Source organism: Zootoca vivipara, chromosome 9 (genome assembly GCF_963506605.1).
Source record: "Zootoca vivipara chromosome 9, rZooViv1.1, whole genome shotgun sequence".
NCBI classification, from domain to species: domain Eukaryota; kingdom Metazoa; phylum Chordata; class Lepidosauria; order Squamata; family Lacertidae; genus Zootoca; species Zootoca vivipara.
The window spans coordinates 15148532-15176367 of NC_083284.1; the positions used below are offsets into that span (position 1 = coordinate 15148532).

The following is a 27836-nucleotide window of genomic DNA, read 5'->3' on the forward strand; positions in this document are numbered from 1 at the left end:
CAAACGTAAAAACTCATCCATACTCTTACAAAGTACAGCTCATAATAGAAAATAAATCTTAGATTAACAATATCCACAAGTTAAGTTAGCTTAATTTCCATCCCTCCTAATTGACTTCCCCTCATCTCTCTCTCAGGTTCCCTAGATGCTGTTTACCATTACTGCTTCCCCATATATCCACCAATATATACCTTAAAGTAATTTATAAATAAAAATACATCAATTATCATCCTAATCATGTTTAAATCAATCTATGATATTCAATGCAAGAACTAAAAATGAACCCAGGACTTTACCGTGGGACACTGTTTTTTTATATAGTCCCCAAATTTGACCCAATTGAGTTGAAATTTCTTATTCGAATATCCTCTAATTGAATTCGTCAGGTTGTCCAAATCTAGGTATCCAAACAGCTTTTCCCTCCATTCCTCAATATTAGGTATATCTTTGGTTTTCCAGTACGATGCGATCAATGTTCTTGCCGCTGTCATAGCGTACAAGAACAATGTCTCGTCTTTTTTCTTAATTGTGTTGTCCATAATTCCCAATAGGAAAAGTTCTGGAGTCTTTTTTATATTATATTTAAACATTTTTTTGATCTTTTCTGCCTATTTTATTTCACCACCAGCATAAAGCTGAATGTGCACAAGTTAAATGCACGCAAGTTGCAGACTTACTGTAGCTGCAGTTCATTTGAATGAGATGTGCAGAGGAGAATTCTCCAGTGGGAGTGTGCCCAAAATGTGTTTGCCAGGCTTTGGAGTTGCTTGCAAGGTATAAAATGGCAGATATGTTTTGAATCCTTGCTTTGATCAAAAACTTCCATCTTGCAGCTCCAGAGCACCCCGACCTCACGTCTACAGTTCATAAACGCGTAGCATCTGAATGTTATTATTTTTCTGAATTAAACTGCTAACATTTGAAAATCAGAGAGGATAATTGAGGCACTGTGCTGCCAAGATAACAAAAGCATAGATTTTAGTATCTGTATTTATTCCAGCTATATTTCTGAATATATACTGTATGTTTAAAGCAGCATTGATGTTCAGCATTGCCTGTGCTACAAACATGGACAGTAGATGAAAGTCTTTCTTATACTCTGTACATTTTTATGTCCGGTTTAGCTTGCAGGCGAGGTACGCTTGTTAGATAGTTTAGTTGAGTTATGCAGCAGTCAGGCCTGAGCAAAACATAGCCTAATTTGCAATCCAGCTAAGATTCTGCACAGAATTATGATGGAGTCTTGGTTTTCCAAGACTTGGTTTTCATTGGCTGTCATCTGTGACTTTTGGCAAGGAATAATGGGCAAAATCATTTAAAGGAGTAAGGAGATTCTAGGGAGGTCATATTGAGCAGAGCAGTGGTCATCAGCAAGGGGCAGGGGTGGGAAATAAGGTGAAACAGAGGCTTAAAGATAAGGTCGGACAAAGCTTTGGGAAGCTTTAAAATTAAGGTCAAGAAGTTGAGTACATGAAGGAAAGAGGAGCCAGTGAGAGTACAGTGTCTTGGAGCCAGGCTGTAGCTCATTGGTAGAGCACTTGATTTGCAGGCAGAAAGTACCAGGGTCAACCCCAGGGAACTTCATTTTTTCATTTCTTTCAAAGGTTAGGTAGCAAATGGTGTGAAAAAGCTCTGCCTGAGGCCCTGAAGAACTGATACAAGAACTGGACTCAGTTGATCGGTCATTTGACCAGATACATGGCATCTTCCTATGTTCCAGGGAAGGGATTTGGGGGAAGGCATTGCACGGTCTGAGTGACTGGAGAGGTGGGCGATTTTGACGAGATGATAGAAATGTGGAAGTGGGAGGGCCAGAAAGGAGAAGGCTGCAGTAGGCAAGATGGGAGATGACTAGCACAAGAAACTGAATTTTAGCCGAGAGGAGTGGATGGGTTTTAATTATATTGCATTCTTGAATAGGGAGATGCAATGTGGTTTGGCAACTCTTTTGATGTGGTGGAGGGCGAAGGAGAAGAGAAAAAGTCGCAGAGAGAGAGGCATGGAAGGAAAGATGAACATTTTATTAGCCTTTCGGCTTTCTGCTTGTTTCAGCTCCTTGAAAATACACACAAGGCAGCAGAGGTTTAGGTTTGGAGTCTTCCTTCTCCTGGAAGGGCTACCTTCCCAGGTTGATGAGCCCAATCTGGCCCTCATTTCCCTCTGCAGCACATGGAGAAGTCACCTTCTTGATTGTTGGACCCACTATTAGTCTCAGTCTGCCAGAGCCTGTCTTCGCATGCAGGGGAAAGTCCTTAAGTCATTGAAGGTTTGAGACCCATCGGCTGCCCTCACCTGGTTTATCCGGCCAGTTGAAGCCGTTCCCAGCGTGTGGCCGCTGCCACATGCTTACAGCTTCTAGGAGCCACAGGTGATAGCTGTGGGGAACAAAGATGGACAAACTAACCCAGAAGGAGTCCAAGGTGTCCCCCACCAGAGGTATTACCCCTCCCCCAACACCCTGTACATTCAATAATCTGATACTATCATCATTATATATCCTCCCCCCTCTAAATGAGCTTTTTATTTTTTGAATGTTGCCTTCTACTTTCTTTAAGCTTCTGTCTATCACAGCATAGCTTACTGCTGGGTGTTCGAATACCAACCAAATGTTGGATTAATCTGCTGAAGTCTAGCTGAGACTTGCCTTGCTCTCTACTGTGAGCAGAAAAGCCCAGAGCCTTTAAGCTTTCCTGCGTGGGTGTGGTGGACAAAGGTGAATTTCTAAGTGTTTCTGTAACAAAGCAACGGGTGTGGCGCCAATATCTTAGAAGAGACACCGACTATATCCTCTGCACTGGCCCTTTATTCCTTGGAGGGGCAGCCTCCTGCGGCGATTACTTTGTATTCTTCCAACCGGCGGCAAAAATAGTTAACTACATAAAGAGACTGCACGATACGGGAGCTTCCATCTTTAAGATACCTCACTGGGACATGTGGTGCCGCTCTGGCATGCAGCGATTCGCATTGCTAGGAGAGTAAGCTTCGTGTGGCCAAACAGCAACCTCAGTGGTTTGGGGTGTGTGCATGGTTTAATTGAGAAGGAAGCCCCTCCTGAGAGCACTTAAGTGAGGAAAGGAAATCTTTCCCCTAAACAGGGTTCCTGATAACAATGTTCATAAATACCACGCTTTCATTCGTCATACGCAACGTCAATAAAACATCTGTTTAAGCAAATCTGTGATCTGACCGTTTACATTTCTGCTCGTGAATTTGGACCAGTACATGGAATAACCACTTTTTTTTTTAATCCTGCTTGTTTTCCAGCAATCGTTCTCCAATGAAGTCCATTGTGTTGAAGAAATTTTAAAGGTGAGTGTATCTGCCTGTGGTTGGCGTGTGCTTTAAGCAACAGATGTGGGCAGCAGAACCATTTATTTCTGCTGTGTAAAGGAAGGACTTACTTGTTTTTTTCTGTGGCTAGCAACAGGGTGTGAATCCAAAGGTTGTTTGCTTTGGATGAACAATAAAGGTTTCCTTTGAAATGCTTCAAACTACCCAACCTGAATGTTTCTGTGCAATCCTTGTAATAGGTTTGAAACAAAACCATGTGTTTCATATTTTCTAAATTGCTAGACCTAGGTATGCCGTGAAGTTCTATGGGTGGTTTACGATAAATAAGCAAACAATTAAAATTTCAAGTAAAACAATATTTTTAAAAAACAACAACACTTTTTTAAAAGGAAGGGGAAGTGGTGCAAAAATTCAGCCATGAGTTTTGGTTTGTTGCAAGATCTCATTTTCAACTGCATCCTCAAAATTAAAAGCACATTTAAAAAAACCCCCAGAGGCCCAGACAATCTACGTTTTTAAAAAAATATCTAGGTGAACAGAAAGTTACCGAAACAACCACCTGTGAGCCTAACTGAGAAGCTTATTCCATAACTGGGGTGCTGCTGTTGGAAACACATTTCCTAGTGATTATCCACTTCATTTCTTTTAGTGGGGGGCACCAAAAGCAGGGCCCCTGAAGAGGTTTGTGTAGGTCCATATGGCATTTAAAGTAACCTGGTCTATAAAGCCATTTAATTTTTTTAAAAGTCCAATGCCATTTAAAGTGTTGAAACCACCACGTTAAATTGGGCCCAGAAACCAACTGACAGCCAGTACCATGTGGCTGTGTACATACAGTACCTTCAAAGCACATTGCCCGCCTCAGAGAATTCTGGGCACTAGTTTTACCCCACGCATATCAATAGTTCCCAGCAAAAATTCGCAAACTATCAAACTTCTCCCTGACAAGGCTACTCCATAACTGCTATTGAATACACACTTTCTCTAGGGTCCCTCCCACCCCAACTTTTTCTAGTTTGTGCCACTTCATCAAGTATTATTAGCAGAAGTTTTTTCCTTTCCCTTGCCCCGAGAAATAGTGGACACATGCATTTTAAAAACAGCACTGTATACTCTATACCTCGTAATAGCCAAAGGAAGTTGATACGGGTCTGATGTTCAGAGCAGAATCTGAAATTCCAGTGCCCCAGTTCTTCTCGGCTGCTGCTGCTGTTTTTATCCACCAATTCAGACGCAGTTTAAAATTTAGTATGCAGTATATTCAAAATGATTGTGGCAGTAGAAGGTAGAAGGATGGTGGTATTGTGCATTTTCCTGCTCTAAACCAAAGTCCTCATATGCCAGGGAAGAAACACACAGACACACACACACACACACACACACACACACACACACACACACTGTGATAGCTGCAAGGCTCTCAAGCACCAAGAAGCAAAACGTAGATTATAATCTTGTGCTTTCTCAGTGGTTTGGGTTTACATGTCTCTTGATGCTGGGGAAGGACAGGAAATGGACATTAAAGACTGGTTTTCATCTTTTCCATTCTTTTTCTCTCTCTCTTAGGAAATGACCCATTCATGGCCACCTCCTTTGACAGCCATCCATACTCCTAGCACAGCTGAGCCTTCAAAGTTTCCTTTCCCTGCAAAGGTATAATGATGATGATGATGATGATGATGATGATGGTTGCTTAAATCTAATCAGTTAAAAATGTCAACCCATTGAAAGAAGTTTGAATTGAAAAACAATCAAATGATGACTGTAAATGTAATTACTGCAGAGCACAAAGTCAGTATACTCACATTGTCCTTCAGAAGATACTCTGAAGACAAAACAATAACAATAACAATAGTATATGTCTTTATGGTGTTCAAATAACTTCCATTCATTATATCAGTATTCAAAGTACATCATGACCTGTTAATTGTCTTGCGATGCTCCCCTTTCTCCGTTGCCTTCCCCTTATGCCTGGAATTGCCTTTCAGGCCACCTCCTCACTTCTTTGAAATTATTATTCAAAGCTCAGCTTCTCTGAGGAACCTTTAACAAAGACTTTTAGTCCCCATTTCTTACGGCTTTTGCAAACTACCCTCAAAACTCTGTTAAAGGGTGAAACAGATTACTAAAATAAGTAACTGAAATAAAAGCAGTTTCTTTCCCTGTTTACCCCTGTCTTCATTTCTTTTCTGTTGTTCCTCTGTGCCGATTGTAAGCTCCTTGGGGCAGAGACCTGACACCATCCCCCGCAGCGGTATTATATAAATCGCCGTAAGAACTGTTGCAGCATTCCTGTAAAGCAGGCTGGTATTATATCCCTGTATGGTAGATTAAAATACTGAGAGATACTGGTGTGATTAAGGTCACCTAGTTAGTTCATACCCAAAATGAAAGTTGAAGGTGGAAGCTTAGCTACAATTCTATGATTAAAATTTCCATTTTCCCTCTTTCTAGGAAACCCAGCATGGTGGATCAGTCATACAGAGCCAGAGTACGTAAGAGATCTTTAAAAATCTATGTGTGGTTGCTTGGATACAGTCTGCTGTGTCCTGCTGTGGTTGTGTTCATTTCAACGGGGATGGAAGAGAAATTTCCACTCAAAACTTTACTTAAATGAAAGCATGTTGAACAATAGAAGTGTCCGTTGGCTTGAGCCCAGTGTTTGTCTGCTGCATACATTTCTGCATGCACTAAAAACTTTTCTATATTGGTATTTATTGTGCATTTACTTGTAAACAGGGGAAACTTTCAGAAGCAACAAAAACAACCCAATTAATTACAGTGGTACCTCTGGTTGCAAACAGGATCCGGGATCTGTTCCGGAGTTCCGGCCAGATCCTGAGGTTTTTGCAACCCGAGGAGAAACAGTAGACCGCATCTACGCATGCACGCGGGGCAGTAGACAGCTTCTGCGCATGCGTGCGGGGTGATAGACCATTTTTGCGCATGCACGTGCAGTGAAACCGAGGTTTGCGCTTCCTCAACCTGAAGTTTACGTTATCCGAGGCTAACGTAACCCAAGGTGCTACTGTAATTGGAATTAGCAGCAACTTCTCCCGGCTGTCACTGCAATATGGAAGTTGAGGCAGAGCGATGAACCCATGACCATTCCAGTAGTGCTTTTTGCAAGGTTGAGCTCTAGCTATTGTTGGGGCTGATCGAAGCAGATTTACAAGTAACCCCATGTGGTGTAGTTGGCACCACTCCAGGTAACACCTGTCTCTTTACATGTGGTTAAAGCAGATCACACAGCTTACACATGATGGTGTTTTTGGTTATTGTGTCATTAGCGTGATGCACGGCCATGTGATCTTCACTAGCCACATGGAAACAAGATGTAAAAGTTTGCAAGGAATAGTGCTTGAATACCTGTGGAGAGGGGAAGCACTATGCCACCTGTGTACCATTTATTCTTACCTTGGTTGTAAAGCCAATCAACAGTGGTCACTTCAGTCTTTCCTGGGCTCCAGGCAGCCTTCCTGAATCTTCTGTAATGGAATTATAGAATTCCACTGAGCAGAAAGGCATTTAGCTCCTGTCCAAAAGTTTGAGCAGCGTTTATTTATTTGGTCCTTAGCTGCATTGGACATATCGCCGTCTTTAACTTGTGGGATAAAAATGAAAGTTGAAAACTGTTGTGGAACCTGTATGAATGGATTCCCCTAGCATGGATTAAGACTATATACCATCAATTAAAAGTTGCTGCCCTAATTTTCACATATTGCATAATGCATAAATCTTTGTGTGCGAGAGGCACACAGAGAAAGAGGGAGGTAGGGAGGGACACAATGGAAAACAATTGAAATGGTACAATGCTTGTACAGCCTAAAACATTTGTTGTTGTTGTTTAACAGAACAGTATGATGCACCTTCTAAGACGTCTATTTCTCAGCAAGGAAAATCGTAAGTAGCTGCACCTTGTTATTTAACTTGTGCCTCTGAACATTAGTTAAGTCAGGGTGGGGAACTTGGGCCTGCAAGCCTGCCAGGCCTCCCCATTTGGCCTACAACTCCTTTTCTAATGAAGCCACACGCCTCAACCACACACACCTGACACTCACATGTCACTTCAGCTGCAGAAATGAGGGCTGAACTACCCACACATTCATGGGGAGTTCAGTTCTGCTTGGTGCGGCTTCTTCCCTCCCACAACAACAGAGACTTGTGGTGCCTAATTGACCTGGAAAATGTTCTTATTGCCCAAGCCTGCAAATATTAAGAATCCAATTCATCAAATGCATGAACCGCAAACTTTAGTTGTTTGCGCAACTAAACACATCTAAACAGTGTATGTTTAGATACACTGTGCTTATTTTCCATGCACTCTCACTCTAATTATATGGCACCATCTGAACTTGTTGCATTTAATTTCCCTCTCATCCCACTGCTTACACTCCCTTACAACCATATGTATCAATACCTAACATGGCTAGAGCCATCCTGAAAATGAATTCTACTGGGAAGCAGAGGACAGCCTCCTGACCGCACCTGCAAACCCTCAAAATGTACATTTTTGTGTGTGAAAGCCACATCCCAAAGAATTGTGCAAGCGGCTCCATGTGATCAATGGGGCCTTTGACAACTTTTCCAAATTGTGTTGCCAGCAGTCCACACCCATGAAGATGGCACATTGCTTTTGCAAGAGAGAAAATGAACAAATGAGATTATTTCTTTGGCAAAGCTAGATGCACACATTAAAGTTCACATATTAAGCAGCCCCATGATTCTTCTGATTATGTTGATGATTTAAAATTGGACCGGAGCCAGAACCTTAGTCTCTCAGCTTGCCACTGCCTTGACAAAACTTTGCCATGTTGCTCCATTTGTTTGATTGGGAGTAGAGGGGCTTGATAAATTAGGGACAGGGTTTCTTATTGAAGATTAAAATCTCTGACGTGACTTAAGCAACGATACAGGTTTCATCTTGTTTGGCAGAAGTAAGAATTATGTCTAGCTTGATTTCCATGGTCAGCAAATCTACCTTAATTGTCTCTGTGCATGAATGTTTCTAGAAAACAAAACATTTACACCCGCTGTTGCTAGGTATCTTTGCTGTAGGTGTACCTATGCTGGAAGCAATTGGGAACAGTTAACAGAATAGCTCTTGTATTGCCAACCAATACTTTGGTTTCCAAATGTTTTGGAAGTCAAATGGACTTCCGGAACGGATTCCGTTCGAATTCCAAGGTACGACTGTTCTCGCTACAGCTAATGTAACATTACAGAACCCTTCCTAATAGAACTTCTGCTTAGAAACATTTACGTACCATAGAACACTGAAGATGCACATCTCTTAAATTTCCCATTTCATGTTAGTTTCCCAAGTGCTATGTTATTTTTAAGTATGCCATTAGAGTCATGTGATATTTCCCTCCAGCACTGTTATTTTACACATGATGAACTGGGGTTGACAGGGCAGCCCAAGGCTTATGTGTTTAGGCCATGGATATGGCCTCATAAGAACATAGGAGAAGTCCGTTGGGCAGAATCAAAGAGGCATCTCATTCAGCATCCTGCTTTCCTCAATGGTCAGCCATATGCTTCTGGAAAATGCATGAGCTGAGCATGAGAACCATAGACTTCTCCTGTTGCTGCTCTGTAGCATTCAGTGACCTACAGCCTTTGAAGATCCCACGTCACCAATCTGACAATTAGCTGTTGGTAAGAAAGCAGAGACACCACTTTGCCGACAAAGGTCCGTATAGTTAAAGCTATGGTTTTCCCAGTAGTGATGTATGGAAGTGAGAGCTGGACCATAAAGAAGGCTGATCGCCAAAGAATTGACGCTTTTGAATTATGGTGCTGGAGGAGACTCTTGAGAGTCCCATGGACTGCAAGAAGATCAAACCTATCCATTCTGAAGGAAATCAGCCCTGAGTGCTCACTGGAAGGACAGATCGTGAAGCTGAGGCTCCAATACTTTGGCCACCTCATGAGAAGAGAAGACTCCCTGGAAAAGACCCTGATGCTGGGAAAGATTGAGGGCACAAGGAGAAGGGGACGACAGAGGACGAGATGGTTGGACAGTGTTCTTGAAGCTACCAACATGAGTCTGACCAAACTGCGGGAGGCAGTGGAAGACAGGAGTGCCTGGCGTGCTCTGGTCCATGGGGTCACGAAGAGTCAGACACAACTAAACGACTAAACAACAACAAGAAGAACAAGATTCTCGATTAATTTCTCTAATGCCTTGGAAGCCATCCAATAAGCCAACATCCACCACCACATCAGGTTCCACAAATAAATTGTATGAATTGCTAGATTTTGTCTGACCAGAGTTTTCTGCCAATCATGCCCCCTAAACTAAATTCGTCCCAGTTTTTATAGTCCAGAGGTGGGGAACTGGTGGGCCTCCAGCTGTTTTTGGACTACAACTCCCATCATTTCTGACCACTGTCCAGGGCAGTTAGGTGTAATGGGCGTTGAAGTTCAGCACCATGTGGAAGGGCACAGGTTCCCCAGATTTGTTATAAATCCCCTAAATACTGTAAATACATTTGCTGTGTGTGTGTGCGTGTGTAGTGTTTGAAACTCCGATTGTTCTAGGCGCATTTTGCGACAGGGAATTTCATTAGTGTGAGCAGTTTCTAAGCTCTGGGTGCAGTTCTGATTTCAGATTAAAAGTGCAGAGTGGAAGGAAAGGAGGACCCTTTTCTGCCTCTCCACTTCCAGCTACTCTCTGAAGAAGGGACCCTCTTGAGAATATTAGGGGGGTGGGCAGGGGAAGGACTAGATCATGTGAGAAACGAAGATAATGTTTTAGGTGCAGTTCATTCATTTTCAACTTTGTGTTCTTGTTATAAAAAAGCGTGCCTAGACATTCCATTGTTGCGCCCATACCCTAGGCTTAAGGTGCCATTTAGCTCCTAGCTTTCATATCTCAGTTTCTAACAATGTGTGTGAGAGAGAACAGTTATAGGAGGAAGATTTACGGGGTTAACCAGAAGATCTGAATGCCTAACAGCCGTGATGGTAATTGCAGAACCTTCACATTCGATGAATCGGATAAAACTCACAAAATTAATATTTTGCCATTAATATTTATTTAAACCAGTGGCTTCCCCATGTAAAACTGTGAAATGGGTACTGTTCAGGAAACTGATTTTGAATATTTATTCCAAACATAAATAATTTTCACTAAATTGTGATCATAAACATAGTCTTCAAGTTTAATATTTAAAACTAAAGTCATAAAATGCAGCTCATCCCTATTCAAGCAGCTCCATTGACACTTTTTCTTCAAACTGTACTTGGGTGGGCTGTGCTCTCTTACTTACTAGAAAGCTTTTATTTTAAATTGCTCTTATCTGAAGCCCAGAATCTATCAATGCTGCTTTCTTGTCAGGCAAACCTTGCAAAAGCATTGCTCAACAATATTTCTGGGTGGGGGGGACCTCCCCTAATTGGCCTAATCAATCAACTACTGCTTTCAGTTTTAACTAATGTTAACAATTAAAAAGGTGAAGCTAGTTGTTGATGAGAACAAGAGCCAAAGAATGTTCCACACACCAATGTTTTCTGTGTGGGGGTATCCTTATTACAAAGAACTGTGTGTATTTTGTTACCTTTGATGAGTGTACATGCAGCTGTTGTGCCACATGTACACATACCATGGCTTTCCAACATGTTTTAAAGTCATTTCAGGTGAACAATGACTTCACAATATTGAAGCTTTTCAGGTAATTTGGAAAAGGTAGCATGCATGAATGAGCAACCTTTAGAGATATTTCCTTACTGTAATCTTCCAAGTTTTCCTTTAGCCTGCATGATTCCATGTTGTGTTCTTTTCTGCATGAAAATGGCAAGCGCAATGTGTGAAACCACCCCTTCAGATCTTTTGACTTATGAGTTGTAAAATGAATACACAGAATTGGAAGTTATTGTTTGCAAGCCTGGTTTTTGTCCCTTCTGCCTTCGTCCTATCCCCATGGAGCATCTTAAATCCATGTAATTAATGACAGGTTGGTTTTAGAGGAAACCTCCAGGACTAAAGCCAATCTCTTTATAACCAGGGATGAAGGTGGATTACTGAATATCCAGTCACAGCAGAATTACTTGCTCCTTCTTCTGAGTCATCGGCCCCTGTCCCCTGCCAGAACCAGAACAGTGGGACTAGAGCCCTGGGAGTGTTCTGCTTTGGTATATATAACCGCTCCGGAGTCCTGCTGGAGTTGCAATTATGTCTGAACATAAAGCATAGTCCTTGGATGTGGCTGTGTTTTATCAGGTGGCTTGGTTAATACACATCTTACAATGGCAGCCAGAACGTTCTCCCTTTACTTGCCAAGGAAAACTTATTATCAGCAGTTAATGAGAACGTCCTATTGCTCCTCAAAGGTGTAGAAAAAAAGATGGCTTCCCAAATAGCGATATATAAACGGAATAAGCACCGTTTGGACCGGGGACTTAATTAAGTTGATTCCTCAAGTTTGTTTGTTTTAATTAGTGCGCTCTTGGGTTTGTGTGTTGCTTTGTACAATGGTGGCTCTTTATTCTTTCTGTTCTTCCTTTACGAAACGCACGTGACCGCCTGAAACTCCAGCCACCTTGAGTCGCTCACGTTACAGAGTGTAGCCGACTGAAAACAAGCAGCGTTTGTGCTGGCTAATTAGAGGCTGAAATCCCTCTACATCTGCCTGCCCAAAGCAAGCAGGCAAGCTTTCGCAGAGCAAACGCGGATTTCCCAGAGGGCTTTCCATTCTTGAGTTCGGCCCTCAAGTTTAGCACCTGGCTTCACTGGAATGGAAGCAAGGTTTTTGTTATTTACGACAGCAGGTGGCAAGTTCAGTTCCCTCTGACGGCAGGGGAGCCCTAAGAGAGACAAGCTTGCTCGTGCATTAGGATGATCATATTTGGCATGTGACAAGTTTTAGGAGCTACCAGTACATCTGTTTTTAGACAGAAAACACACACACACACACACACACACACACACACACACAAAACACCCCTCTTCCTTCTAAATAATTAATTCCCAAAGATGTAAGAGTGCTTCCCCACCCCACCCCCCGCACACTCAAAATGCAGCATGCCCAGCATTCTTTATTTTTCAAGTCCTCTTTCATTGTTTCTCCAGGGTCATCTAAGGATGACAGATCCAAAAATGTTATATTCTGTATACTCCAAAAGTTCAAAGATTAAAAACATTAAGATACTTGAAAAGATTATTTATTTATTTAACAATTTATTTATTTATTGCCAGCCCGTCACCCTAAAGTCCCAACATTAAAACAGCATTAAAAACAATTTAAAACAACTTTGGACGACGATGCAGGCAGAGTTCGTTGCATTGGTTTTGGTTGCAGAGGCAAGCATGTGCAAGATTTCAAAAGGCTTAACTTTGGCTGTATGTTCTGAACTGTTTGTTTTTTAAAGTTTTTTTAAAAAGAATGAAATCTAGCCTTTCCTCTTAAATTAATCAAAGCATTTAAGAGTTTGCTAAAAAAAATGCTTAGCAAATACTCTTCTCTTGTATGCAGTGAGTGATGACTCTTCCCTTTTTTTAAAAAAAGGGGGGGAAAGCTTCAATTGTCCTTCCTGGGAACAATTCATCAGCTGCAAGTTTCTTGCTGTATTATTAATAGCTTATCTGAAAGCTATTAATAATATGCCAACAGAGGCAATTTGTGTCAGTCTATCTTTCTGGGAAGAAGCCCTTCAGAAGATAATGGAAAAATAAATGGTGCAGTCTTTGGATAATAGATGTAGTCTTCCCAGTCTTCCCACACAATGCCATTTTCTTCTGAAGGTCTTATTTGGAACACTGATGTCTTTATCCGGGATAATAAAACCTTACTGCAGTTTCTTTTGTAGGGGCAGAAAAATTGTGCCTTGGGTTTGAGTGGTAACTATTTCATAATAATACCCCCTCCCACTCAAAAAAGAAAAAAACCAAGAAGAAAGAAAGAAAAACCCCACCACCACAACTGTGGACTGGGTCAAATGTGCAGTTTCCTATGTATTTGTGTTTTGGAGCTCCTGTCAGCTCACAGTCATAGAACGCTGCCTTATATATCGTTGGGCTGTTGTGCATCTAGCTCAGGGGTGGCCAACTCCCAAGAGACTGCGATCTACTCACAGAGTTAAAAACTGGCAGCGATCTACCCCCTTTTTGGGGGTTCAGGTCAAAGTTGTTGAGTTTTTTCAGGGGGGGAGGTAAAATGTTAAGCTTTTTTTAGGGGAGCCACAGTTGTTCAGCTGCTTTGGGGGGAGCCAATGATCTACCAGTGATGTACCGCAGTTGTCCAGTGATCTACTAGTAGATAACGATCTACCTGTTGGACATGCCTCAATATGGTCTGCCTTGAGTAGTAGTGACTCCTCCTCCTCCTCATTTTATTTGTATGCCGCCTTTCCACAGTTAAAAACAGTGCTCAAGGTGGCTTACAACATGACAAGATTTACATAGTTACAAAAGTCATAAACAATAAATAAACTACATCAAAAAAATACACAACCAAATGGAAAACAATTTCCACATAAATCAAAATCTAAAACTAAGGATATAGCATTAATATCACAGTTTAAAATGGCATAGGTAAAAAATAACAGCAATTAAAAGAAAGAAAACAAAAACTGAGCCGTCTCTGCCCAGCAGCAGCGGCAGCAGACCTTTCTGGAGGCCATCAGGCCCCACCCTAGGCCAGGTGGCGAGTGGCAGGACTGGGGCCCTCAGGTGCTCAGCAGGGGAGTTTCACACAGTGGTCCTTCCCATCCCTGCTTTGGAGATGCCATGGATTGAAGCTGGAACCGTATGTACACAAAGCAAAGAATTAGTACAGGCGCCCCCCCCCCCACGGGCATTACGTTCCAGACCCCCGTGCACATAAATGAAATTGCATGAAGTGGGGAGCACCCTTTAAACACCCTCTCTGCCACTCTGTTCAATCCATACCCAAAAAAACACTGTATCCCAAAATATCCCCAACTAGAATGGAGGTTCTGGGGCTGGAGGACATGCAGGAAAGAGGCTGTTGCAACTGTGCTATTCCGCACACCAGCTGTTAGGAGGGGAGGTTGAGCAGGGTAAACAAAGCCCCCCCCCCTCTGCGCTTCCGGTCTCATTGGGGCTTCTTCCACCCTCCCTGACATCCTCTTTGGGCTCCAGAGAGGGTGTATTTTTGTGAGCCACGAGGACTTTCCAGCTCTCTCCCGCCATTTCTGGGTTTGAGTGGAATTGTTTAATTATTTCCCAGTGTTGGCCGCGACTTCAGTGGGTGGGGGGGCAGGACGTCTGCATGTGAACCAGAAGCGCATGCTACATGCGATTGTTATCATGGTGCAATCGAGATGACGTAACTTGGGAGGTGCAGTATAGGTTTTGTATGAGTTACGGGGTCGTAGAATTCTAAACTGCACCACTCAAAAATATAAGCGGGAGGTAACGTTTCTAAATGTTCTCCAGCATGCAAACAGCTTCCCGCAGGTAGAAAAGTAGCATATCATGAAATAGTCTACATGAAAGCTTTCCCTCTGATATGCTGGGTTGCAACATGCATGGAACTTAGAACATGCCTAGAGGGTGGTGGCATAGTCTAGAATTCTGCATCTGCATATTGTCATAGGAACTGCAGCAGTTATGCCTAACTCAGGACGTGTTGCGAGGGCTCATGGACTCTCCTTCCTTGGAGGTTTTTAAGCAGAGGTTGGATGGCCATCTGTCATGGATGCTTTAGCTGAGATTCCTGCACTGTAGGGGGTTGGACTAGATGATGCTAGGAATCCCTTCCAACTCCACAGTTCTATGATGCAGCACCTGACTGTAGCCCAGCCAGGGACTGGGTCTGATCAGTGCTTGAATGGGAGACCACATACCGTAGGAAGAAAGGCAGGACACAAGTGTGCTAAATAGAATAATAACTTAGAAGTACATCATGTGCACCTGATTTTCTTCCAATAAACTGGCTGGGCGTATTGTCTAGTCACAGGTAACTGACAGCAAGTTAAAATGAGCAGCTACCAGCATGATTTTTTTTAAAAAAAATTTACGCCTGGTTCGAGAATCTAGTCAAAGAAATAGTGATTATTTTCTTAAACACTGCTTCACAAAAACGTATTCAAGTGAAAGAATCATGTCGCGTCCAAAAATCCACTAGTTAGCTTCTGGCCTTTCACTGTAGGCTTCTGGAAATTGTCCTCTGTGCTCTTGTCTTTTGGACAACTGCAGGCTTGCTTTTGTGTGATTTTGTATAAACCAGTGCTGAAAAGCCGAGAAGAAAGGGGACATGCGTGTAGAGAACATTATTATTAGCCTTCTGTAAGAATCTGTAGGATTGCCCTCTAGGGTTTGTGGTTATGCTGATATAACCCCTTGGTAGATCTTTACATAATAGGATCCATTGTACACCACACATGCCGAAGGACCAGACTTAATCATTAGGATGTGTTTACATTAACCGAGGCTTAACAAGGGACTGGTTTCGCTGACAGCAGCTGTACTCTAGTACCCTGCCAATACCACAGAATACTGTAGTTTTGCCCCATATGCTTCTAGTTGGGCATAGTTAGCTTTGCAACATTGATTTATTTAAATGCAGTAGCTATTGTGGTAGCTTCCTGGCTTATTTTCTAGTGCTGGGCTTGGAACTAACCTTGGAACTAACCTTGGAACTAACCGGCGAGGCAAAGCGCTAAGAAGCAAAGTGTTTGCTGCAGGGGAGACAATCTAAGGCAGGCATCCCCAAACTGCGGCCCTCCATATGTTTTGGCCTACAACTCCCATGATCCCTAGCTAGCAGGACCCAGTGGTCAGGGAAGATGGGAATTGTAGTCCAAAACTTCTGGAGGGCCGAAGTTTTGGGATGCCTGATCTAAGGAAAGCACCCCATGCTTTTATTGCTTTTATTATTTGATTGTTTTTAGGTGTTTATATCTTGCTTTCATGTAAGTTGTAAAGAAGCTATAAAACTGATAATAGCAATAAATAGTTTTTTAAAAAACCAACAGTAGCACATGTAGCAGCAAATTAAAAAGCAATAACAAACTGGATAACTAAATACCAATACAACTAGCAGTACAAATTGGAAGGACTGGTTATCAGGAAAGCTATGACATGCCTCCCCCTTTTTTTGGGGGGGGGATAAAATAAATATTGAAACTTAATTGTGCAGCCTCTGTTTTATTGTGCTGGATACCTGTTATACACAGGCTGGAAACTTCTTCCCTGATATACTAGGTGAGGCATCCCCAAACTGCGGCCCTCCAGATGTTTTAGCCCACAACTCCCATGATCCCTAGCTAACAGGACCAGTGGTCAGGGATTATGGGAATTGTAGTCCAAAACATCTGGAGGGCCAGAGTTTGAGGGTGCCTGTACTAGGTTTTTATTTTAATGGAGGGGCAGCTGGGCCCCCACCTGCAGCCCGACATGGTCAGAAACAGGGTTACCCTCTCACCTGCCATTTGTGAAAGCTAGATCGCACTCATACGCACAGAAACTGGATGGGTTTGTTCATCCGTGGGTGCCAGCTGGCAAGCCTCAGAAATATCAGATCTTATCCGGCTAACATTCCTGTTCCTGCTGTGGTTTCATTTGGATTTGGTTATCCATCACTTCCGCCTCTTGGCTCTTAGAAGCACTGTTTGTTTGGTATCAAGTAGCTGCCAGGATCCATCCCCAAAGTGGTCATATTTCAGTGTCTGAGAGGTAACTGGATGTACTTTCTGAGTAAAATCTGCAGTGTGTAAATAAATAAAAAATATGTGCCATTATTAATTCATTCTAGCACACGAAGGATAGTAGTTAAGAGCAAAAAGCTTCTAAAAAAGCAACATCCCCTTTAAGGTTACAGATTCAGTGGTTCTTTTTTTTTACTTGTGCTAATTAAGCTTTGAGTGTCTAATTTTCATGATAGTGCAAGGAGTAGTTTGGGAGCAGGGGTTGGTTGGTTATACCTTTAATGCGTTTTTTCAGTCTTCAGGTAGGTAGTAATGTTTAATTGGTGGTTTTTGGCTTTAAGCAAAAGCTTAGGTATAATCTAAACTTTCCTTAGTTGCCCAGTTGCCATTTATAACCTTGTAGTTTTTTTCTTCTTTGCAAAGCTTCATAGAAATACATACTGTGATAATGACATGGAATTGCATCCAGAGTTCTTATGAACAGAACTCTACTCACTGGGCACTCCCACCTGAGGAAGTGGGGAAGCAATATTTGTTGCTTCCTCCTTCTCCCCGAAAGCTTTTTTTTGTGGAACTTGGGTGGTGCAGAAGCCTGCAGGGAGAGTTTGCAAACTTCTACCTCTCCCGCTTTCTGCAGCAAGAGCTTTCGTCCACTCTTTTACATGAAACAAGTTACTGCGTTTGCCGAAGTAACACTTTGGATCCAGCCCACTGGAGGGTATGCAGTGGGGATACAACCCCTGGCTATCTGCATCAGTACTGCACCTGTTTTTTAAATATATTTGAAAGACCACTGTAAATCATTGGTAGGAATACAATGGCACTTGTAAAGTAACATTAACTTTGGTTGTTGTTGTTGTTGTTTAGTCATTTAGTCATGTCCGACACTTCGTGACCCCATGGACCATAGCACACCAGGCACTCCATGGTTACCATGATGATATAATAGATAGATTATAGTAAAAGATGCAGGAATAAAATTTAGAAATGGAACCCATGGAGGGAGGGAAGGGGGTCTAAAGGATCGAAAGAACCTCTTCATTTTTGGAATGGGTGTGTTGTGTACAGCTTTATGCAAAACTAATAAAAATTTATTATTTTTTAAAAAAATCTGTGTATGTATGTGTGTGTGTGTGTGTGTGTGTGTGTGTACACACACACACATACACACACACACACACATTTATTCGTATTTATTTATTAAGTTATTTATATACTGCCCTCTCAAAAAGTATCAAGGTGGAGTGCAGCAATATAAAAAAGCTAAAAGAAACCCTTTTAAAGCTGTCATAAGAATGACTGCGTCCTCAAGCCAGTCATTTCCCCTCTTTTGTTCACATAATTGTTGTTGTTTAGTTGTTTCCGACTCTTCGTGACATGGACCAGAGCACGCCAGGCACTCCTGTCTTGCACTGCCTCCCGCAGTTTGGTCAAACTCATGTTCGTAGCTTCAAGAACACTGTCCAACCATCCCGTCCTCTGTCATTCCCTTCTCCTAGTGCCCTCAATCTTTCCCAACATCAAGGTCTTTTCCAAGGATTCTTCTCTTCTCATGAAGTGGCCAAAGTATTGGAGCCTCAGCTTCACGATCTGTCCTTCCAGTGAGCACTCAGGGCTGATTTCCTTAAGAATGGTTAGGTTTGATCTTCTTGCAGTCCATGGGACTCTCAAGAGTTTCCTCCAGCACCATAATAGCAAATGTTCACATAATAGCAAACTCCAAATCCTTGGTTGCCATCACTTCTGCCACCCGATGGTTCTTCTTGAGTTACTAGTGAGGTTTATGGCACCAGATTGTCAACAGGCATTAGTACCCATGAACACTTTTATTCATTTCACAACCAGTGTGCCCTATTCTGACAGGCAGATAGGAACACTTTCCAGATCTCTGTTTTATGGGAGCATGCAGCATGAATCTTTCTTTACAGCAATGACTATATTAGTTTTCATGAGCAGAGACTCCAGGGAAGATGAAGTCCTCTTGTTCTGCAGAGGAAATAGTTCAGCTTGGCCTTTTTCTTTGGAGTGCAAAAATCAAACCTGTGCTTGTTTTCCAAGAAAAATACTGTGAAGAGACAAAACTTGAGCAAAGAATGCTTTCCCAGCTGAGTAGTATGTTGAGTGTAGATTAATCAAAACTTTGAAAACAATCTTGAAAACATTCCCTCTTTTCTCTTTCAGAATGCTACATGAAGATCTTGAGATCAGCGATAGTGACGAGGGTGACGATGACCAAGTCAGTGTGTGTAGATAAAATTTATAAATCCAGCAAATAACCAGAATACCTTTAAAAATATTTATGGTCTGTTTTCCTGTCTGAGCTGCTTATACTTACCTTTCTCCTTCTTTTTTTTGTTCTTGTTAAATACTTAGGTTTCTGATAAGCCGTCTTCCTCATCCACTCCTCCAAGGTACGATTTCTTGGAAATAACAGGGAGGTGGAGGTGGGGAACATCTCACAAGTTTTTTTATGCATGTAAACAGAAATCTTTGTGGAAGCAGCTCGGGGTTGTGGGTGAGAGGTTAAGAGAGAGAGAGACTGACTGAATTGTTCACTGATTGGGATAATTTGGTAACACTTGGAGGGAAATCATGAGGTTGTTTTAATACTTCCCTGCTTCTTCAAAGCACTAGAATTCAGAGTGTAAGAGAAGTGTTGTTGGATCAGGCCAGTGGCCCATCTCGCCCAGCATTCTGTTCTCTGCAGCAGCCAACAGAAAGCTCACATGTAGGAACTGAGTGCAAATCTATCCACTAGCGAGTCCCAACAGTGGAGGCAGAGTAATTGACCAGTATGATTGGGGTTCTTAGATATCTAGTTCACCAGTGTGATTGTGAAGATAAAATATGATCACCTCATGTACACCATCCATAGTTCCATGGATTAAGATAAAGATTCTTATTTTAAAAATTAAAAACCGTTCTACGTTTAAAACAAAAGCAACATACAAAAATAGAATACAAAATGTAATATGAATCATACGGTAAGGTAATGGAAATCTCTGGAGGGTAAGACCTGAATTAATGGATTCAAGTTACAAAAAAGGGAGTTCCTGCCTAAATGTCAGGAAGAACTTTCTGATGGCAGTAGCTGTTCAGCAGTTGAATTTTTTCAGTTTGGGAGGGTATGCTGGCTGTCCTTCATTGGAGGAGGTTTTAAAGCAGAGGTTGGATGGCCATCTGTCGTGGATGCTTTAGCTGGGATTCCTGCATTGCAGGGGGTTGGACTAGATGAGCCCCACGGGTCCCTTGCAACTCTACAATTCTGCGATTCTATAAAACAAGGTTTAAAAGCAGGCATAGGCCCTCCGGCCCTCCAGATGTTTGGGACTACAATTCCCATCACCCGTAGCTAACAGGACCAGTGGTCAGGGATGATGGGAATTGTAGTCCCAAAACATCTGGAGGGCTGGAGTTTGCCTATGCCTGTTAAAAAGTCCAGGGCGTACGTACATGTTTTGAACTTATTTACTCTCCCCCAGGAAAATTGTGTAGTTTGGTCATTAGATGAAATGTGTTTGATCTTCTGCTTTTCCGGCAGGTGTATCACTCAGTTGCTCTCAAAAGCCCCCTTGTCTTCCTAGCAATGTTTCTCTGTCTCCTTCTCTCCCTCCCTCCCCCCCCCCCGGTGTGTGTGTGTGTGTGATTTAGCACTTTTGCATTTTCATCCTTTTGAGAGATCAGGAGAATGTGATCCCCCAGTGAACAATGATAGAATGTTTTAAATGATGCTGGTTGGATTCTCTCTCTCCCTCCCTCCCTCTCCCTCTCCCTCTCCCCAACCTCCGCCCCAGTGCTGGCCTGTCTGGAGGGGGTGGAAGTGCAGAAAGATGATCCTTACCCGCTTCTAATTTTATCTCATGGTATTGACTTGCAGTGCCCCACAATCACAGCCTGAGAGTGTGGCATTAGCACATTCCAGCAGTCCAGAGTCTGGGAGCACAAGCGACTCGGACAGTTCCTCTGACTCTGAGAGTGAGAGCAGCTCCAGTGAAAGTGAAGCAAATGATCCCCCAACAAGAGCATCCACACCTGAGGTATGGTGTACCTTTTTTTTTTTTAAAGTGCATGATCTGTGTGTTGTGAATAGCCAATAGGAGGCCCCTCTTGACTTTTTTTTTTTAGCCAATCAGATAATTGTTCTATCAGCAGAATGCTGTCGGTCTCTTCTACCACGTTACTGGTCCCTTTCCACTCCCCCAGTTTCCCACGCTGTACATTCAAACCCTGTGCTACAGTAAGTAGTCCAGCTGTCCACATAACACCATCAGCACATACTTTAGCCACCGGCTGAAAGTCACAACCTTCAGGCCATGTAGCCAGAAATGTTTCAACAGAGGCACAGTGCAAATAGAAGAAGACGCCTTCACCCCAGTATGGTTCCCCTTTATCACATACCCGTGTTTCTCTGAAAATAAGCCATACCCCGAAAATAAGCCATAGTGATAGGCAGTTTAACCTTGTAGGTTAAACTGTACCATACTTAATTTAAAAAATAAGACATCCCCTGAAAATAAGCCACCGTGTTTTTTTTTTTAGGAAAAATAAATATAAGACGGTGTCTTATTTTTGGAGAAACACGGTACACAGCCCAACGAAACAACGACAAGAATCCACCAACAGCGTTCAAATCAATCTGGCTAACCTGATCCAAACACACACACACACACACACACACACACACACAAACAAATTTCACTACAGCCAATCAAAGACAACCAACCACACCCTAGGCCCACCCCCAAAGAAATACAACAAGCGAATAGTAAAGAGAACCCACACAAGTGATGCTGACACAAACCCCCACACATATACCATGTAGAAGAATAGAAGCATTGCCACCCGACCCTACCCCACTCACCATTCTCCCCTCCCCCCTCTTTCCCCCTTTTCTTCCTAACCTAACACTGCATGCAACACCAACGTCTCACACCAAATGAAACTGATCTGTAGAAAACGCAACTTGAAAAAAAGAGACAACACACGTATTTTAAAAAAATTACATGAATGCAAAACAGACAAAACCTTAAATCGAAGCATCTAAATATATTCAAAGTGTATTTAATACATTAAATAATTCCAGTACATAATAATAATGATGGCCATAGGGTTATCAGGCATCCCAAGGCCTCTTCCTGCCTTCCAGCCAACAGACTATATCCAGTGGTTGTGCAAGTGGAAGGGAGTTTGCATCAACCAATGTTTCTCTTCCACTCCTCCTTACCTGCCCCCTTTACCTTCCTGGCTGAGGGGGACTGTGTTGTACAGGGCTGCAGAATTGCACAGAAACTGGGTGGAGTGGTCATGATCCAGGAGGAAGGACCTTCGGATACATCCTGGTGTAACCTTTCACTGCAAACTGTTGGCTGGAATAGTGGAAGGTGGGGGAATGTTTTTGCTTCTTACTGAACAGTTGGATACAATGCTACCTACAGCTGTCACCTCGGGTCTTGCCCTATAAGTGCAATGATCAGAAGCTTAAAAAACCCCCAATGAAATTTACAAATTCAGGGATAAGGCCTGGTGTGCTGGTGCCTGTCAATTGCATGTGCTCTGTGTGGTGATGACATCTGCCATATGGAGCAATTGTAAAGTGTCCTCTGAACGATGAACATAAGACCTCTATTATTGCCGACAAATCCAAGAACTATTTGGACAAGGGTGAAATTTCTGTCTGTGTTTTGAGTGGTTTTGAGTTCAGAACCTTCTCTGCATCTAAGTTCTGTTTCGAAATTTTAGCTCAAACCTTTCGATCCCAATTATTTTATTTATATGATTGTATATGTGCAACTTTTTTTTAAAAAAAGCAAATTTTAACAAGATTTAGACCTTTTCCAGAAATCTGTGTGGAACATTCATGTCTATAGGAAGGGTTCCTTCCCTCCTCCTTTTTCCCTGGGACGTGGCTGGACTTGACTTGATTTATTCAGTTTTGGAGGCCTTCACTGACCTACTTGGGAAGCCAAACTGGGAAAGAGCACCATAGTGTCATAATCAAGAGCTGTTGTGAAATAGCTTTGGGAATGAAAATCTGTTTTTATGTCATTGGTATAATGTCAAGCTTAGTGCGGCTATTTGAGGATCTATGGATTTATGAAAACCATCTTTTAAAAAATTGGCCGTAATTCATTGCCCTTCTTGATTGGCACCTTCATTATACGCCTTTAGGCACCAGGCAAAAACGTTCCTTTTTAACCAGGCCTTTGGTTGATTTCGATTGACGTCCTATGGGATTTTCTGGGAGAGGAGGGTATTGGGTTGTTTTTATTTTGATTATGTATTTTGTGGTTTTATATTTTGATTTTGTTCTGTGAACCGCCCTGAGACCTCTGGGTATAGGCGGTATATAAATTCTAATAATAATGGGAGGGGACCCATGTTGCAGTCCTTTATATGAAACAGAGAGAGAAGCAAAATACCATTTGGATTACAGTTTTGATTGTAGAATCATCTGGTTTCCTCACTGTGTCTGGGCTGCACCGCTTTGGGCTGCAGTTGAGGGCTCATAGGACTACATGCTTGTCCATACAAATAAATAAATACCCCTTGTGCATAGAAAATTAGCACATTGGGGACAAGTGGGCTTTTCTCTGACAGGCCTGCTTTCTATGCACAGAGATTTTATTTCTGTTTTTGTATGGCAGAGCGTGAAATCATTAAAATTTCTACCTTCAGTCTGAAGCGGTATAGACAAGGGACAGGTTTGCTATCTGAGTGAGAACCGAGCCTTCGAGTGACTGTACATTTGGCGCAGTTGTCTTGGTGGGGGCTCACTTGACAGTGGTGGGGAGGGCCAAATGGGGCAGAGCGCAATGGGTTTGAATATATACAGTGGGCTACATTCCATGCACACACAACACCCCTCTCCATCCCAAGGGGCTCGAGGGTGTGGAGCACAGCTGGTGAGCCTGGCCTGGGTATGGTCCCAGTGGGTTGGAGGACCACATTTAGTCCCTTACACCTGAAGCCCCGCACGTTGGAAGTAAGAGAAGCTACCTCAGGCAGGTTTCCTGGGAGACAGCCCCAGACATGGCGCCGCAACAAAGAAAAGGCAGAGCCATTTGGGTGATGGATGTGGAAGAGTGAAGCTCTTGGCCTGGGCTTGGGCTCACATCAGGATTACGTTCTTGGGCAAAGCCACCATTTCTGGTCCTTCCAGCCTTGCTCAGTTCAGAATATAAACCATAGCCCCAGAGGTATGGTGCAGATGAAGCAATGCACCTTGTGACAGGCGCACAACCAACTGGTGTTTCTCTTTTTTTGCCACAGCCCGATCCACAGACATCCAACAGATGGCAGCTGAACAACTGGCTGATCAAGGTGAACCAGCCGGTGTCTCCCACCGAGAATTTCCTTGAGGATGACCGCAGCAGGGGGAGTCTCCAGGAAGGCAAGGGGCAAGGGAAAAGTTGCAGCGGCGGCAGCAGCAAAAGGGAATGCTCACAACCAACAGATGGACACTCGAAAACTGCCAGCAAAGCACCTCGGTCAGCTCAAGAGGTACACCTCCCTACCAAGCGCAGCTACCAGAAGTCTCTGGTGCACACAGAGGAACCCCAATTCCACCAGGTCGTGGGCAGTAAGCAGCCCAGGAAGTCCAGCAAAGTCGCAGCACCGGAGGAGCCGAAGAGAGGCCTGACAGTAGAGAGTGAGCCGCCCGGTCTGTATGGAGCGAAGGACCAGTCTTCCAAAGACAAGCCCAAGGTGAAAACGAAAGGGCGGCTGAAGCTTGGCGACAAGAAGGAACTGAAGCTGGCAGTGCCAGAGCCCTCCGAGAAGAAAAAGCACAAGAGCTCACACCAGGCCACTGTTAAATTGTTCTCGGACCAGGGTGCTGCAAAAGACAGTGCGGTTGGCAGTGCCCTGGAGCTGTTGCCCCTCAGCCCTTTGAGCCAGAGCCCCAGGGTTCCCGCCACCGGCAGAACTAGCGGCACGAAACCAGCTGTTGTGGTAAGAGAGGACAAGGACAGGTTTCTCTTGCCTATCAGGGATAAGAAGTTGCTGTCGCCCTTGAGGGATTGCCCGGTCCCTCCGTCGCTTGTGGTTAAAATTGAGCTCGCTCTCCTCTCGCGGGTCCCACATCCACCCAGGAAGGGAGGGGACTGCCCCAAAAGACTGGAGGTCAGAGAGAGCCACAGCATGAAGAAGCAGGATGCAGACAAGAAGAGTGTGGATGCGCCAAGCAAGTCTGTCAAAAAGAGAAAGGTGAGAAAGGGAGAGCTGTGCAGTTGGTACTTCTTCTTTTTAACCCTTCAGTATTTAGTGTGTTTATTTTACCATACACTACAGTCATACCTCATGATACATCCGCTTCATGTTGCATCTTTTCAGGTTACGGACGCGCCATACCCGGAAGTCCCAGAACGGGTTACTTCCGGGTTCAGCGTGTCTGTAACCTGCGTGCATGCACAGAAGTGCTAAATAACGCTTTGCACATGTGCAGATGCGCTTTGCGCATTGCATCACGCGTGTGTGCAGATGCGGCGCTTCATGTTTGCGGCCTTTTCATGTTGCGAACGGGCCGCCGAAACGGATCCCATTCGCAACATGAGGTACCACTGTATTTATTTGTTTGTTTCTTCGCTTAAAAATCAAATCAAAAATAGGACCCACAACATCCATCCCTTCTTAGCTCTATTTTCAGCAGTTAAGAAGAATACATTCAGGGCTACATCACCTCCACTAACCACATTCTGTTGGTGTGTGTTAATAAGTGTACTGTACTGGCTGTGATTCTTTGAGATCTTGAGATCAATGAAAATGGCAGCTCAGCTCAACTCAGCATTATAGTGGTGGAGAGAACAGAAGATTCCATGCTAGAGATGATTAGAAAAGGGATCAGTATCAGGCCCAGACATCCTAAAGCAGCTGCCCTCTCTCCACTGTGACGGCTGCATCTGTGAACCTGCTATTTTAATTTTCTACAGCAACCCCCGGGGTGACAGTAGCCTGGCTCACATGCCACATTAAATGGAGAGTGCTGGTGCACGATGCTCAAAAGTTTGCACAGTTCTCCTCCATTGGTGCTGCCACTGCACCACTGCATGCAAACTGCAAGCAGAAATCAAGGCTTGTTCTTGGCTGTGGAAATAATCTCTAAGAAGTGTGCACCAGTTTAATGGTTTAATGGGATGGATGAATTGGGGGCCCTGCCATGCATTCTGGAGCATTGTGGGATGTATAAATGTGACTCCTGGGCTTCTCTTGCAATCTCAAAAACTGTGTACAAAATAAAAACCAAATATAGAACAAAATATTAATGATCGAATCAGAAACTTAAAACGACCTTACACAATTAAATCAGTAACACGTAGAAAATCCTACGTAATGGTAGCTGGCCAGATAACAACATTACTTTTTGTGCACATGTTGTTTTCTTTCTTTAAGGATAGATAGGTAGGATATTAGGGGTTGGTGTAATCAAAAGTGGCAAGCAAGTAACTTAGCTGCTTAACATCCATATACTGTTTTTTCTTAAAAGCAAGAAAACTAAGCAAGAAAATTAAATGTTGCCCAACATGACACACTGGTTTGAAATGTTACAATGCCTTTGCTGCCTTTTATTCATTTGTATTTAAAATTTTTAGATGCAGCAATTGACTTGGGGTAGTGAGCTGACTGGTAAAAATAGTCACTGAGTAGCAAGCTAATCATTTCTCGGTCTTGTGGCTAAGATCATGCAATTCCAAAGTTTACTTGCTTTGCTTTTCATAGTACGTTCTTTTTTAACTTACTCCTGATTTTCCCCTGGTTCGGACGGTGGTGGTTTTCTGTAGGAAGCATCTGTGTATAAAAGTTGTCTCGGTAACCTCCTCCTCCCCCTCACATGTATCTGATTCTTGTTGAAATAGCTTGGGGGGATCTGCGTGGGGTTAACTCTCTGGTGTGTATTTTCCTTTTGGCAAACAAAACTACTGTACAATCAGATGTCATCAGTGACTTGACCAGAAGGAATTTTTGTGTTGCAGTCTCTGTTGCATTTAATTCATACTCCGCAGAAATTTTAAATCTATTGAATAGACGTATTGAATAGGCTCAAAAGGCAGCCTTATCTGAATCATCCAAGGTCAGGGAAAAAATACTGTATTTTTTGGGTCTTTTTTGGTCTTGCTGGGGTAGAGATTTCTCTCTTGCTTGGACCGTTAAATTACATTTTGAAATCGGCATGCCATATGCTGATTAATAATTGGCAGCTTTTTGTGGGGGAGCAATATGAAGTCAGTCACATTCATCTCTATAGATATAACACTTTCTAGCAAGCAATTAACACCCCCCACCAGCCACATTTTCAGCCAATTGATTCACTCCCCCTGAAGCTTGAGGGCTGAGCAGACAGGCCTTTAACCACCTCACCTCAGTGGCAGTGTGAACAGCAATGAAGACTTGGGCAAATTTCTCCTTTTAGGCCCCTCAGCTGTTTTTGGCACAGCATTTGACCAGTGATGAAGAGCAGTGGACTCTAATCTGGTGAACCAGGTTCGCTTCCCCACTCCTCCACATGCAGCTGCTGGGTGACCTTGGGCTAGTCACACTTCTCTGAAGTCTCTCAGCCTCACTCACCTCACAGTGTTTGTTGTGCAGGAGGAGAAGAAGAAAGGAGATAGTTAGCCACTTTGAGACTCCTTAAGGGGAATGAAAGGCAGGATATCAAGTCCAAACTCTTCTTCTTCTCTTCCTTGCTCGTGCGTGGAGGAACTCAGCAGCTGTGATACAGAAGAAGGCAAGTGCCTCGTTGAAGCCTCTCTTGCTGTACAAACCACATCCAAATATGTTAGACAAGCCCTTTTCCCGAGTCCGTGCTGCATAATTGGAAGATGGCAAAGCTACTTGGGGATCAGCCAGGCTACTTGGGGACCTGAGTTTGTCCACAGGCCTCCAGTAGCTTCTCTCTATTGTGCATTTAGACCCTCCTGCAGCTTGGGAAAACT

At 43.2% G+C, this 27836-nt stretch overlaps 1 protein-coding gene across 7 annotated transcripts in view; it reads left to right on the forward strand.

The window, feature by feature from the left end:
- Window positions 1-27836, forward strand: part of AFF1 (ALF transcription elongation factor 1) — a 142786-nt gene that overhangs the window by 95449 nt on the left and 19501 nt on the right. For 6 of the 7 annotated variants that reach the window (XM_060278425.1, XM_035111870.2, XM_035111873.2 and 3 more), the window contains 8 exons: window positions 3265-3309; window positions 4858-4944; window positions 5746-5782; window positions 7146-7194; window positions 19090-19150; window positions 19282-19319; window positions 20786-20945; window positions 24178-25113. In XM_060278425.1, coding sequence (XP_060134408.1) covers window positions 3265-3309; window positions 4858-4944; window positions 5746-5782; window positions 7146-7194; window positions 19090-19150; window positions 19282-19319; window positions 20786-20945; window positions 24178-25113 — 1413 coding nt within the window. The remainder of the gene's footprint in view (window positions 1-3264; window positions 3310-4857; window positions 4945-5745; window positions 5783-7145; window positions 7195-19089; window positions 19151-19281; window positions 19320-20785; window positions 20946-24177; window positions 25114-27836) is intronic. The other variant, XM_060278426.1, reaches the window with a different exon arrangement.